Below are 14,571 nucleotides of genomic sequence, written 5' to 3'. Positions count from 1 at the left end.
ATGCGAGAAATGGCGGTGGAAACGCCTTCATGTGCAATGTGTTTGGTCCCCCACTACGACGCAGGAAACCATTCAGTTTATTAGGCTACAGAGGAAATGAAATAACTTATGATGATCTTGATCTTGATGCTCCTTTCCAATAAATATCTAGGTTCTTATTCTATCTAGTGACATGATAGATGCTTGACTGCCGTTTGACAAATACAAATATTAGGCTATCCATGATACTCTCATCATGTATACTAGGCTACCCGCACAGACTAGCTGTTGGCTAGAGCGCACGTGCCAAGACCATAGTAGGCACATTTGCTATTTAACACAACAGTTTTTGTGACAAAAATATGGGTATTGTCACGTCCTGGCCAGTATAAGGTTAATTGTTTTGTAGTTTGGTCAGGACGTGGCAGAGGGTATTTGTTTTATGTGGTTCAGGGTGGTGTGTTTTTGTAAAAAGGGGTGTTTGATTTAGTAATTCCGGGTGTTGGATTATGTTTAGGTATTTCTATGTAGAGTCTAGTGAGTGTATGTCTATGTTTGGTTAATTGGGGTTGGGACTCTCAGTTGAAGGCAGGTGTTGTCTATCTGCCTTTGATTGAGAGTCCCATATAGTAGGGTGTGTTTGTTATTTGTGGGTGATTGTTCTGTGTTGAGCCTTAGGCTTTGCCAGACTGTTTTGTTGTTCGTGGTTTCGTTTGTTTGTTATTTTTGTACGTTCATTTTTGATAGAATATAAATAAACAGCAAAATGAGCATACACGTACCTGCTGCATTTTGGTCCTCCTTCACCGACGACAACCGTGACAGAATCACCCACCACTCAAGGACCAAGCAGCAGAGGAAGGAGCGGACGGTTTTCGAGTTGGACTGGCGGGAGAAGTGGACTTGGGAGGAAGTTCTGGACGGGGCCGGACCTTGGCACCAGGCTGGGGAGTATCGCCGCCCGCAGTGGGAAATTGAGGCAGCCAAGGCAGAGATGCGGAGGTACGAGGCCATGGACGCGCTGAGGGAGAAGCACGAGAGGCACCCCCAAGAATTTTTTTGGGGGGGGCACACGGGTAGTTTGGCTAGGCGAAGGAAGAGCCGGAAGCCAGCTACCCGTGGTTATATGGAGGAGCGTATGGGGTGGAGAGAGCTATGTTTCGCTGAGAAGCGCACTCTCTCACCCATACGCACGCACAGTCCGGTGCGAGTTATTCCAGCCCCTCGCAGGTGCCGTGCTAGAGCGGGCATCCAGCCTGGTAGGAGGATGCCTGCGCAGCGCATCTGGTCGCCGGTACACCTCCGAGGACCAGGCTACCCAACTCCCGCTCTACGCACGGCTACCATCAGGCCCCTGCACAGCCCAGTCTGCCCTGTACGAGCACCCCGCTCGTACAGGGCTACTAGTTCCATCCAGCCAAGGCGGGTTGTGCAGGAGGTAAGATCTAGACCGGCTGTGCGCCTCCATAGCCCTGGGTTTCCAGCTCCTGTCTCTCGTGCGGACCCGGAAGTGCGTCAACCCAGTCCGACTCGTCCTGTTCCCGCTCCCCGCACTAGCATTCAAGTGCATAAACCCAGCACCGCCAGTCAACAGTCGTCGGAGCTGCACGCCAGTCAACAGTCGTCGGAGCTGCACGCCAGTCAACAGTCGTCGGAGCTGCCCGCCAGTCAACAGTCGTCGGAGCTGCCCGCCAGTCAACAGTCGTCGGAGCTGCCCGCCAGTCAACAGTCGTCGGAGCTGCCCGCCAGTCAACAGTCGTCGGAGCTGCCCGCCAGTCAACAGTCGCCGGAGCTGCCCGCCAGTCAACAGTCGCCGGAGTGGCCAGACTGCGCTGAACTGCCGGAGTGGCCAGACTGCGCTGAACTGCCGGAGTGGCCAGACTGCCCGGAACTGCCGGAGCTGCCAGACTGCCCAGACTATCCCGAGCTGCCAGACTGCCCAGACTGTCCCGAGCTGCCAGACTGTCCCGAGCTGCCAGACTGCCCAGACTGTCCCGAGCTGCCAGACTGCCCCGACTGTCCCGAGCTGCCAGACTGCCCAGACTGTCCCGAGCTGCCAGACTGCCCCGAGCTGCCAGACTGTCCCGAGCTGCCAGACTGTCCCGAGCTGCCAGACTGCCCAGACTGTCCCGAGCTGCCAGACTGCCCAGACTGTCCCGAGCTGCCAGACTGCCCAGACTGTCCCGAGCTGCCAGACTGCCCAGACTGTCCCGAGCTGCCAGACTGCCCAGACAGCCTGGAACGGCCTGAGCCGGAGCCACCTCCAGAAATAGGTGGGTTGGGGAGGGGGGGTGTAGCACAGTGCCGTCGTTGACGGCAGCCACCCTCCCTTCCCTCCCTTTAGAAAAGGGGAATTTTTATTTTGGTGTTGCTTGGGGTTATTTTTTGTTAAGGTGCTTCCGGGGTAGCACCTTTAAGGGGGGGGGTACTGTCACGTCCTGGCTAGTATAAGGTCAATTGTTTTGTAGTTTGGTCAGGACGTGGCAGAGGGTATTTGTTTTATGTGGTTCAGGGTGGTGTGTTTTTGTAAAAAGGGGTGTTTGATTTAGTAATTCCGGGTGTTGGTTTATGTTTAGGTATTTCTATGTAGAGTCTAGTGAGTGTATGTCTATGTTTGGTTAATTGGGGTTGGGACTCTCAGTTGAAGGCAGGTGTTGTCTATCTGCCTTTGATTGAGAGTCCCATATAGTAGGGTGTGTTTGTGTTTGGTATTTGTGGGTGATTGTTCTGTGTTGAGCCTTAGGCTTTGCCAGACTGTTTTGTTGTTCGTGGTTTCGTTTGTTATTTTTGTACGTTCATTTTTGATAGAATATAAATAAACAGCAAAATGAGCATACACGTACCTGCTGCGTTTTGGTCCTCCTTCACCGACGACAACCGTGACAGGTATAGTTGAAAATGCTATGGAAACATGAAAACGAAGTGAAGAAAAACAACATTTTGTGTGTACTACGTCATCACGCAATGATTTTTATCCACAACAAGTCCGTTTGTTGGAAACACATCACTGGTGGGAAAATGTGCATACTTTCTTCACGCATTTTTAAAAAAAATATTCGCAAGAAAATCTGTCGCCAATTGGATGGAAACCTAGTTACTGGCACTAGGATTTTTTTCCAGACTCCTTAAAAAGCAAAGTGAATTCCAATGTTTATGTTATAGTACAGGGCTCTTTTCTGTCTTTCATAAGTCATTATATATATTCCAACTCATTTGAATGAGTTTAACTGTAACACAATCCATTCCCAGTGTTGTTGTTTTTTTTACTCCATTCACGTCATGTCAGCACATGTCACTCATGGCTTTCAGCTATTTCTCCATCTATCATGAAAGATCAGGTCCGATATGCGAGTCAATGGCGGAAATTCACTGTGCGCAAATTCCATTGCCAATTTAAAGAGACCACTTTCAGACAACTTTATTTTCCTTTCTGAAATTGAAACCCACAATTTGCTATGCAGTGTAAATTGATGGTTGTAGTTAGTCTGGCTTTATGCATGATAGGTTTTTTATTGATGACTGTAACTCTTCCTTTACTGTTTGTACTTGATTAAGGATTTTCTTTTTGCCATACTGGAATGCCCTGACTCAGTCCTAGGAGACTGAACCAGCACCAGTACTTCCCATTTCTTCCTTTCTTCTAAAATGAGAGCAGTTTTGGTCATAATTACAGGGAAACTATTTCGTTCTCATGCGAATAACAATTCGAAGCTGCTACGGAAAGAACTCACCAGACCCATTTGTTTCATTAAAGCAGGGAAATGAACCGAAATGCAGTTTATATGTAGTTATCATCCAACTTGAAAAAAAAAAAAACTCCAATCAGAAACGATATTTTTAAAAGAATGAAACTACTAATACTAACAGATAGTTTTTGACTGGAGTTTCACTTTAATTGATAGTTATCAATGCCTCCCATTGTGATTAGGCATCCAACCATGTATAATGGACTATGTCAACAGACTTTCTATCTCCTTGTCTATGTCATGGGGGCCTCCTCATCATTCTCTTATACTGTGGTTGGTCCCACTTAGCAAAGCATCTACAATTCTGTAGCTTTTTTTTATAAAGGGTTCATTTAGCCTTCAGTTGTGGTTGTTTTGTTGAGCTCTTTTTGTATTCAAAGTGGGAGCGTGTGATTTAACAGCTCCGGTCTTAAAATACGATCGGCCTCGTCTTTTTCTCTCTTAGCCCCGAAGTCTATCATGAAGAGAAATGGCGGTGCCCAGACGTCAAAGAACCTCCACTTTGCGGGTGTTAACAGCGGGTAAGACACAAGGCTCCTGCCGTTTATTGTTGACAAATAACTAACTTGAGCATCACCCTTTGAATTTATGACCAACTTATGGCTAACCCAGACGATTTCACTGTGCAGTAACACTCATTTTGTACCGTCTGCGTTCAGCTACAGTATAAAAACACATCATGATGGCTATAATGGCAAAGCACATTGGTTCATAATGACACTGTAGTGTCTGAATATTTTTTACACGTGTGTTTAGCTTTGAAACAACACCAAATGAGGATTTGGACAGTAAGAGCCATGAGAATGTGGACATCTCCGACCTACAGCAACAGCCAGAAGGACAACTCTACCCTGGGGAGATGGTAGAGAAACCTGCAGAACATGGTGGTTCCAATCATGGAGACCAGAAAGAGGGAGACCCAAGTCAAGAGATGATGGAAGGAGCCAATTCAATGGACCAGACTACTCAATATGTACATCCAGACTCACATACAGATAGTGGTGAAAATCTGAAAGCTGGCCAAAAACAGGCCAAGATGGACACCAACAAAGAGGAACCTATGGAGGCAGAACCAGACCCAAACAGAGATTCCAAACATGAACTGAAAGACAGGTGAAGGGAGCTGAGTATATCTTTATATTTTTTTGTTCATGAATTATACAATTTGAGGATCTGCCAGTTAACATTTGGGCATATTTATTTAGCAATTTTCACATTTTGAAGAGTGCCATGATTTCTTTTTCAGACTATGAAAAAACGCAATATTTATTATAATTTATTGATGTTAGTGAGAGTATATGATTATTGCTGACAATCCAACTCATGGGACTAATGATTGTCTTTCCTCATAGGGACACTGTAGATGGAGAGTTCATAGCAGCGTGTAATTTCCTCAAAGATCACATGGACAACATGGATAACCCCAATGATGAAATGGTACGCATGGTACAGCAATACACTTAAATATTGGCATATAGGCACAACCTAATTACACAAGCATTATTCAAAAGCTCTGTGAATATCTGTTAAGATAGACTAGGCACTACCAAACACAGTGTCTTAAAGATGAACACAATTTGTGACAGCATCCTTTTTCATTTATTGAACGGAAGAGGATAGTTATGCACCTCATTTATTTCTTTTATTTCACCTATATTTAACCAGATAAGTCAATTGAGAACTAATTCTCATTTACAATAGTGACCTGGTCAAGAGGCATAACATCGCAACAGTGAACAGGACAACACAAAATAACACAAAAAATAAATAAAAAGACACTAAACAGAGGAAAGGTAAGAAATATTCACAGTGGGAGCAGAAAAGTTCAAAGCAACACAGCAGATTTAATGATCAGCAGGTACATTGATCAGATAGCAGCTCAGTTAATATGTTTTTGAAGGAGTGTGGTGGGATGAATGTGTCAAGTTTGACGGTCTTTTGCAGCTCGTTCCAGTCATTGGCGGCGGAAAAATTGAATGAATGACGGCTAAAGGATGTGCGGGCTTTGGGAATGACCTGTGTGATATACAGTGCCACATTTAATTGTGTTACAAAGTGGATTCAAATGGATTTTAATAGTATTTCTTTGTAAAGAATTTACACAGAACACTAACGTCAAAGTGGAAGAGAAATTCTAACAAAAATATAGTCGTTGCATAGTTACACTGAACAAAAATATAAACGCAACATGTAAAGTGTTGGTCCCATGTTTCATGAGCTGAAATAAAAGATCCCAGAAATGTTCCATACACGCAAAAAGCTTATTTCTCTCAAATGTTGTGCACAAATTTGTTTTCATCCCTGTTAGTGAGCATTTCTCCTTTGCCAAGATAATCCATCCACCTGACAGGTGTGGCATAGCAAGAAGCTGATCATTACACAGGTGCACCTTGTGCTGGGAACAATAAAATGCCACTCAACAATGCCACAGATGTCTCAGGTTTTGAGGGCGTGTTCAATTGGCATGCAGACTGCAGGAATGTTCACCAGATAATAAAATGTTTGTTTCTCTACCATAAGCCACCTCCAATGTCACTTTAGAGAATTTGGCAGTAAGTCCAACTGGCCTCACAACCGCAGACCACATGTATGGCGTCGTGTGGGTGAGCGGTTTGCTGATGTCAACGTTGTGAACAGAGTGCTCGATGTTGGCGGTGGGGTTATGGTATGAAAAGTCCAAGGCAACACAGCAGACTTAATGGGCAGGCATAAGCTACGGATAACGAACACAATTACATTTTATCGATGGCAGTTTGAATACACAGAGACACCGTGATGATATCCTGAAGCCCACTGTCGAGTCATTCATCCACCACCATCACGTACACAATTCCTAGAAGCTGAAAATGCCCCAGTTCTTCCATGGCCTGCATACTCACCAGACATGTCACCCATTGAGCATGTTTGGATCGATGTGTACGATAGTGTGTTCCAGTTCCCGCCAATATTCAGCAACTTTGCACAGCCATTGAAAAGGAGTGGGACAACATTCCACAGGCCACAATGAACAGCCTGATCAACTCTATGTGAAGGAGATGTGTGGCACTGCATGAGGCAAATGGTGTTCACACCTGAAACTGGTTTTCTGATCCACGCCCCTACCTTTTTTTTAAGGTATCTGTGACCAACAGATGCATATCTGTATTTCCAGTCATGTGAAATCAATAGATTAGGGCCTAATGAATTTATTTCAACTAACTGATTTCCTTATTTAAACTGTAACTAAGTAAAATCTTAGTTGAATTTATATTTTTGTTCAGTGTATTTAGCCCCTTTGTTTAGCCAAGACTAAATTATTTCAGGAGTAAAATGTGGCTTAACAAATCACATAACTTACATGGACTCACTCTGTGTTAAATAATAGGGGTTGACATGAGTTCCCTAAAACGCTACCTAAAACACTTCTGCGAGCAGGCCTTTCTAATCGACCTGGCCCGGGTATCCTGGAAGGATATTGACCTCATCCCGTCAGTAGAGGATGCCTGGTTATTCTTGAAAAGTACTTTCCTCACCATCTTAAATAAGTATGCCCCATTCAAAAAAATGTAGAACCAGGAACAGATATAGCCCTTGGTTCACTCCAGACCTGACTGCCCTTGACCAGCACAAAAACATCCTGTGGCGTACCGCATTAGCATCGAATAGCCCCCGCGATATGCAACTTTCAGGGAAGTTAGGAACCAATATACACAGGCAGTTAGTAAAGCAAAGGCTAGCTTTTTCAAGCAGAAATTTTCATCCTGTAGCACTAATTCCAAAAAGTTCTGGGACACTGTAAAGTCAATGGAGAATAAGAGCACCTCCTCCCAGCTGCCCCCTGCACTGAGGATAGGAAACACTTTCACCACCGATAAATCCACGATAATTGAGAATTTCAATAAGCATTTTTCTACAGCTGGCCATGCTTTCCACCTGGCTACCCCAACCCCGGTCAACAGCCCTGCACTCCCCACAGCAACTTGCCCAAGCCTCCCCCATTTCTCCTTCACCCAAATCCAGATAGCTGATGTTCTGAAAGAGTTGCAAAATCTGGACCCCTACAAATCAGCTGGGCTAGACAATCTGGACCCTATCTTTCTAAAATTATCCGCCGCAATTGTTGCAACCCCTATTACTAGCCTGTTCAACCTCTCTTTCATATCGTCTGAGATCCCCAAAGATTGGAAAGCTGCAGCGGTCATCCCCCTCTTCAAAGGGGGAGACACTCTAGACCCAAACTGTTACAGACCTATATCTATCCTACCCTGCCTTTCTAAAGTCTTCGAAAGACAAGTTAACAAACAGATCACCGACCATTTTGAATCCCACCGTACCTTCTCCACCACGCAATCTGGTTTCCGAGCTGGTCATGGGTGCACCTCAGCCATGCTCAAGGTCCTAAACGATATCATAACCGCCATCGATAAAAGACAATACTGTGCAGCCGTATTCATCGCCCTGCCCAAGGCTTTCGACTCTGTCAATCACCACATTCTTATCGGCAGACTCAACAGCCTTGGTTTCTGAAATTGACTGCCTCGCCTGGTTCACCAACTACTTCTCAAACAGAGTTCAGTGTGTCAAATCGGAGGGCCTGTTGTCCGGACATCTGGCAGTCTCTATGGGGGTGCCACAGGGTTAAATTCTTGGGTTCAATTCTCAGGCCGACAACATCAATGATGTTGCTCTTGCTGCTGGTGATTCTTTATCCACCTCTACGCAGACAACACCATTCAATGTACTTCTGGCCCTTCTTTGGACACTGTGTTAACTAACCTCCAGACGAGCTTCAATGCCATAGAACACTCCTTCCGTGGCCTCTAACTGCTCTTAAATGCAAGTAAAACTAAATGTATTCTCTTCAACCGATCGCTGCCCGCACCTGCCCGCCCGTCCAGCATCACTACTCTGGACGGTTCTGAGTTAGAATATGTGGACAACTACAAATACCTAGGTGTCTGGTTAGACTGTAAACTCTCCTTCCAGACTCACATTAAGCATCTCCAAACCAAAATTAAATCTAGAATTGGCTTCCTATTTCGCAACAAAGCATTCTTCACTCATGCTACCAAACAACCCTCGTAAAACTGACTATCTTACTGATCCTTGACTTCGGCGATGTCATTTACAAAATAGCCTCCAACACTCTACTCAGCAAATTGGATGCAGTCTATCACAGTGCCTTCCGTTTTGTCACCAAAGCTCCATATACTAACCACCACTGCGACCTGTATGCTCTCGTTGGCTGGCCCTCGCTTCATATTCGTCGCCAAACCCACTGGCTCCAGGCCATCTATAAGTCTTTGCTAGGTAAAGCCCTGCCTTATCTCAGGTCGATGGTCACCATATCAGCACCCACCCGTAGCACATGCTCCAGCAGGTATATTTCACTGGTCACCCCCAAAGCCAATTCCTACTTTGGCCGCCTTTCCTTCCAGTTCTTTGCTGCCAATGACTGGAACAAATTGCAAAAATCACCGAAGCTGGAGACTCATATCTCCCTCACTAACTTTAAGCATCACATGTCATAGCAGCTCACAGATCATTGCACCTGCACATAGCCCATCTGTAAACAGCCCATCCAACTACCTCATCCCCATGTTTTTTGCTCCTTTGCACCCCAGTATCTCTACTTGCACATTCATCTTCTGCACATCTATCACTCGTGTTAATTGCTAAATTGTAATTACTTCGCCACTACGGCCTATTTATTGCCTTACCTCCCTAGTCTTACCTCATTTGCACACATTGTATATAGATTTTTTTCTATTGTGTTATTGACTGTATGTTTGTTTATTCCATGTGTAACTCTGTTGTTGTTTGTGTCGCACTGCTTTGCTTTATCTTGGCCAGGTTGCAGTTGTAAATGAGAACTTATTCTCAACTAGCCTACCTGGTTAAATAAAGGTGAAATTAAAATAAATAAATACATACAACATCTGTAAGGTCCCTCAGTCTAGTATTGAATTTCAAGCAGAGATTAAATTACAAAGACCAGGGAGCTTTTTGAAAGCCTCATAAAGAAGGGCAGTGATTGGTAGATGGGTTACAATAACAAATCAGACATCGAATATATCTTTATGGTTAAGTTAATAATTATGCTGTGGATTATCTATTAAACCACCCAGACACATCAAAGATACAGTCGTCCTTCTGAACTGAGCTGCAGGTAAGGAATGAAACTGTTTAGGGATGTTACCATTAGGCCATTGGTGATTTTAGAACAGCTACAGAGTTGAATGCCTGTGATGGTAGAAAACTATGGATGGATCAAAAACATTGTAGTGACTTCACAATAATGATCTAAATTACAGAATAAAAATATTCCAAAACATGCATCTTGTATGCAACAAGGCACTAAAGTAATACTGAAAAAAAAAAACACACACAAAGGAATACAGTTTTTGGGCTAAATGCAAAGCCTTATGTTTGGTGCAAATCTAATACACTTCACGGAGTAATTGCCTCCTTATTTTAAAACATAGTGGTATGCTTGACATTGGCAAATACTGGGGAGTTTTTCAGCATGAAAAGAAACTGAATGGAGCTAAGCACAGGCAAAATCAAACCTGCTTCAGTATGCCTTACACCAGACACTGGGAGAGGAATTCCCCTTTCAGCGGGACAATAACCTACAACACAAGGCCAAAACTACATTGGAGTTGCTTACCAAGAAAAGAGTGAATGTTCCTGAGTGGCCATGTTACAGATTTGACTTAAATCTGCATGGAAATATATGGCAAGACTTGAAAATTGCTGTCTAGCCATGATCCACAAAATCTTGACAGAGTTTGAAGAATTTCGAAAAGAATAATGGGGAAATATTGCACAATTCAGGTGTGCAAAGCTCTTAGACACTTACCCAAGAAGACTCACAGCTGTAATTGCTACCAAAGGTGTTTCTAACATGTATTGACTCAGGGAGCTGAATACGTATGCAATGACTTTTATTAATCATTAAAAAAAATATGTTTCTTCCACTTTGACATTACAGAGTCTTTTGTGTAGATTGTTGACAAAGACAATTAAGTCCATTTTAATCCAACTTTGTAACACAATCAAAATGTGAAGAAACCCAAGGGGTCTGAATACTTTTGCAAGGCACTGTATCTACAGTACCAGAGCGCAGGATGCTATTGGTAGTGGAGATGTTGAGGAGTGAGCTGAGGTAGAGGGGGGACTTGCCTATGAGGGACTTGTAAATAAATTGGTACCAGTGGGTCTGGCGTCGTGTACTGTATGTAATGAGGGCCAGTTGACCAGGGTGCAAAGGTCACAGTGATGAGTGTTGAAAGGGGCACTGGTAACAACCCACTGGGCACACACTGGTTAAATCAACGTCGTTTCCACGTCATTTGAATTCAACCAATGTGGTATAGACGTTGAATTGATGTCTGTGCCCAGTGGGAAAGCGGTTGGCAGTGTGGTAAATGGCGTCTAGTTTATTGAGGGAGGTTTTGGGGGCAAGCCTGTAAACTACATTGCCATAATCCAGGATTGGCAGGATGGTCATTTTTACAAGGATGCGCATGCCAGTGTGGGTGAAGGATGTTTTGTTGAAGTAGAGGAATAACAAATTCTGGATTTAACTTTAGACTTAAGGTGGGTATGGAATGAGAGTGATCAGTCCAGCCATATACCAAGATATTTATAAGTGTCGGCATACAGTACTCTAGCTCAGACCCGTTCAGGGTGAGAATGTTAGGAGGGCAGGTAGGTTCCGGTTGAAGAGCATACATCATTTTGATGGTATTGAGTAGTAGGTGAAGGTCAGATAAAGCATGCTGGATGTTGTTAAGGCTATGTTGTAGGGTGGTCAGCACGGACATTTTCATTAGTGCTATTAGCCTCAAACTGTCTATCTGCTGTATGCATTTTCTCTCGGAAATATCCAAGCATTATGAATAGAAGTTGCCCTCAGATACAGATCTTGGACCAGCTTACCCTCCATTTTGGGGAGAAAAACGGTCAAATTTCATCTGCTCCCCAGAGGCGGGCGTTGGTGGTGCTGTTCCGAGATTGGTTCCGGGTGGCGGCTGAGGAGGACTCCTTGGCCAATACCGTGTCTGTGTACCTCAGAGAGGTGAGGAAGGCCACGCCCTCGCTCCTCCCCTTCCTTGTTAACATGGCGGACGACAACGGCAACACAGTGTTGCACTACAGCGTATCCCATGCCAACTACCCCATCGTCAGCCTGCTACTGGACACAGGTTGGTACCACTGTGTGTGTGTTATTACACAGCTATGGGGCAATCTAAGGTAAAACTGAGTGAGTGAGTGAGTGAGTGAGTGTACATAAACACTTATTGTATGGAATTCTGTTTATCTAAATGGTTATACATTTGTACTTATGATTCCATATCTGTTCATCCACTGATGATAGACCATGTTGCCTTATAGCCTCATAGAACAATTCAGCAAAAACACAAGTTGACATTGTGTATTGAGCATTCCAATACACCGTATGTGTTCCTAAATGTGTGTGTATGTGTGTGTGTTTGCCCTTCCCCATACAGGTGTGTGTGAGGTGGACCTCCAGAACAAGGCTGGGTACACAACGGTGATGCTGGCCTCCCTAACGGCCCCTGACGGCTCTGGGGACATGGAGGTGGTCCGCAGGCTCATGGAGCTGGGGGACGTCAACGCTCGAGCCAGCCAGGTCACTACCTCTATAACTGCCAAGTACACACCTCATACTTCATCCTAACACTCTTATATGGCACATAATGTACTATACGACCAAGTATCTTAGTATTCCAAATGTATAACTGTGGGTTGTCCAAACGGTTCCATAACACAAAGCAATAGACAAGAATGGCTCCAACAATCCACAGTGGGTGTTTCAGAGTTACATACAGTAAGTACCATGGTGGTTATAGCTATGAAACATCAAAGTCATGTAGAGTAAATTGGACCTGTGCAGCGAGTCCTTTTTAGAATAGTAATAGATTTCAATGTTCATGTCGCAGACTATAAACTATAAACCATATGAATCCGCACCAAGGGCCAGTGGTCTGTCAAGCTGCTCACACAGAGGGTAATATGGCTTTAATAAACAGAGGCTTAACAGCTCTGCTTTGGAGAGAGGAGATATCGAGTTGACCTTTACAGCTCTCCCATGCGGCCAGGGTTAGGATGAATCACCTCTGTACCACCGAGAGCAGTGGGAGAAACCGGTAGCCTGGTTACACCAGAATGAACACTGTGCTCACCATTGTTTCAGAGCAGCATTCAGTCTGGTTTAACCAGGCTAAGGTACTGGAGCATGAACACCCTTATGTTTCTGGCATGGCTACAGAAGACTGGAGGTTATCATGAGCTCTCTCCTGCTGCCTGGACCTCTGTCCTCTCATCTCCTCTCACATACAGAGAGAGAGCTTCAATCTTCTCCATAATTACTCAAAAACCAAATTACACTAAAACCATAATAACATGTCTTAACGGACCCATGGGCCGCGCCTAGGGCTGTTGCGGTGGCTGTATTACTGCCACACCGGTAGTCATGAGTCATGACCGCAGTAAAATTCCACGTGACCATCACGGTAATCTTCTCTTATGCACTCTGGACATGCGTTGGTAGTACCCAACTCGCTAACGACCACCAGGTCGCTAATGGCCTGGTACTCAGGGCTCTACTGTGACATCAATGCAAATGTTTGTCGAAAAACCACATCAAACACTTATCATCAAAACATGATCATGCTTTTAAAACTCACCTCAATGTGATGATCAATTTGAAGAAGTTCAACAGCAGGTTGAAACTGAGTGGAAAACATGGTCGTTGTGGATGTTGTTTCAATGCCAAACACAACGAAATGGACAGCGTTTTCTAAGGTGAGGATTGATTTAAAACACCCATACGCATATTAGAGTTTATGCATTCCCATAGGTATGTTTTGATATCTAAGACATTCTAAGGTTTGCATCATACCCAACTAAAGTTGCCAAATAACTCAAAATCTAGCAGATAGGAGCTGTTTCAAATGATCACTTTCATGCTCAACATATCCACATCATATGAGCACTCTCTACAGAATGGGATATATATCCTTTCTATTTTATTCAGCTAAGATCAATTATATTCTTCTTCCTATAAAATCATATAATTTAAAATAATGGCATAAGCATCTCTTGTCTGCTAAATGAACCAGCCTTCAGCCTATGGCACGGCACATAGCCAGATAACATACAGTAGACCAACTCATTTTCTGTTCTTCTGAAATACATTTTCTTCATATCATAATGTTTCTTTAGACCTGCCTAAAATAAATCATGGATTTATTGTGATGGTGTATATTAAATTGATTTATTCAACTTTTTCAAATGTTCCAAAGATGTGCATTTGCGGCTTGTATGCGTGGAGACCTGGAGATGCCAAACGTGTTTATGTTCATTAACGGGTCAATTACCATGAGACCGGAAGTCTTTTGCATAACAATAACCGGCGGACAAAATTTCATGACCACCATAGGCCTAGCCTGCATACTTTGTTTCTCTCTCTTTTAAACACACAGTAAAATATTATCCCATAAGACTGGCCTAAAGATGAACCATCCCACCAGGAATTTACCACAACTCCCTTATGGCCAGTCAGTTTCAGCTCGGCATATTGAGATGATTCTCCGCTTGGCCCTCCTCATCCCTCTCCCTGTCTCTCTCCCTCCAGGGGGGTCAGACAGCTCTGATGCTAGCAGTGAGACATGGCCGGGGCCTGATGGTGCGTCTGCTGCTACGCTGCGGGGCCGACCCCAATGTCCAGGACCGCCAGGGGGCCACGGCCCTCATGTGTGCCTGTGAGAGGGGCCACACACACGTCGCCCGGCTTCTGCTGGAGAGGGCCGAGTGTGACACCAGCCTCACAGACCAG

At 44.4% G+C, this 14,571-nt stretch overlaps 1 protein-coding gene across 1 annotated transcript in view; it reads left to right on the top strand.

The window, feature by feature from the left end:
* LOC115156622 (KN motif and ankyrin repeat domain-containing protein 4) overlaps nt 1–14,571 on the top strand; it is a 33,306-nt gene that overhangs the window by 16,025 nt on the left and 2,710 nt on the right. The window contains exons 4-9 of the mRNA XM_029704124.1: nt 4,171–4,246; nt 4,482–4,838; nt 5,078–5,162; nt 11,695–11,914; nt 12,221–12,363; nt 14,371–14,571. Coding sequence (XP_029559984.1) covers nt 4,171–4,246; nt 4,482–4,838; nt 5,078–5,162; nt 11,695–11,914; nt 12,221–12,363; nt 14,371–14,571 — 1,082 coding nt within the window. The remainder of the gene's footprint in view (nt 1–4,170; nt 4,247–4,481; nt 4,839–5,077; nt 5,163–11,694; nt 11,915–12,220; nt 12,364–14,370) is intronic.

The sequence above is a fragment of the Salmo trutta genome, chromosome 21, assembly GCF_901001165.1.
Source record: "Salmo trutta chromosome 21, fSalTru1.1, whole genome shotgun sequence".
Taxonomy (NCBI): Eukaryota; Metazoa; Chordata; class Actinopteri; order Salmoniformes; family Salmonidae; genus Salmo; species Salmo trutta.
The sequence above is the reverse complement of the archived record's forward strand: the minus strand, read 5'-3'. Positions and strand labels throughout refer to the sequence as shown.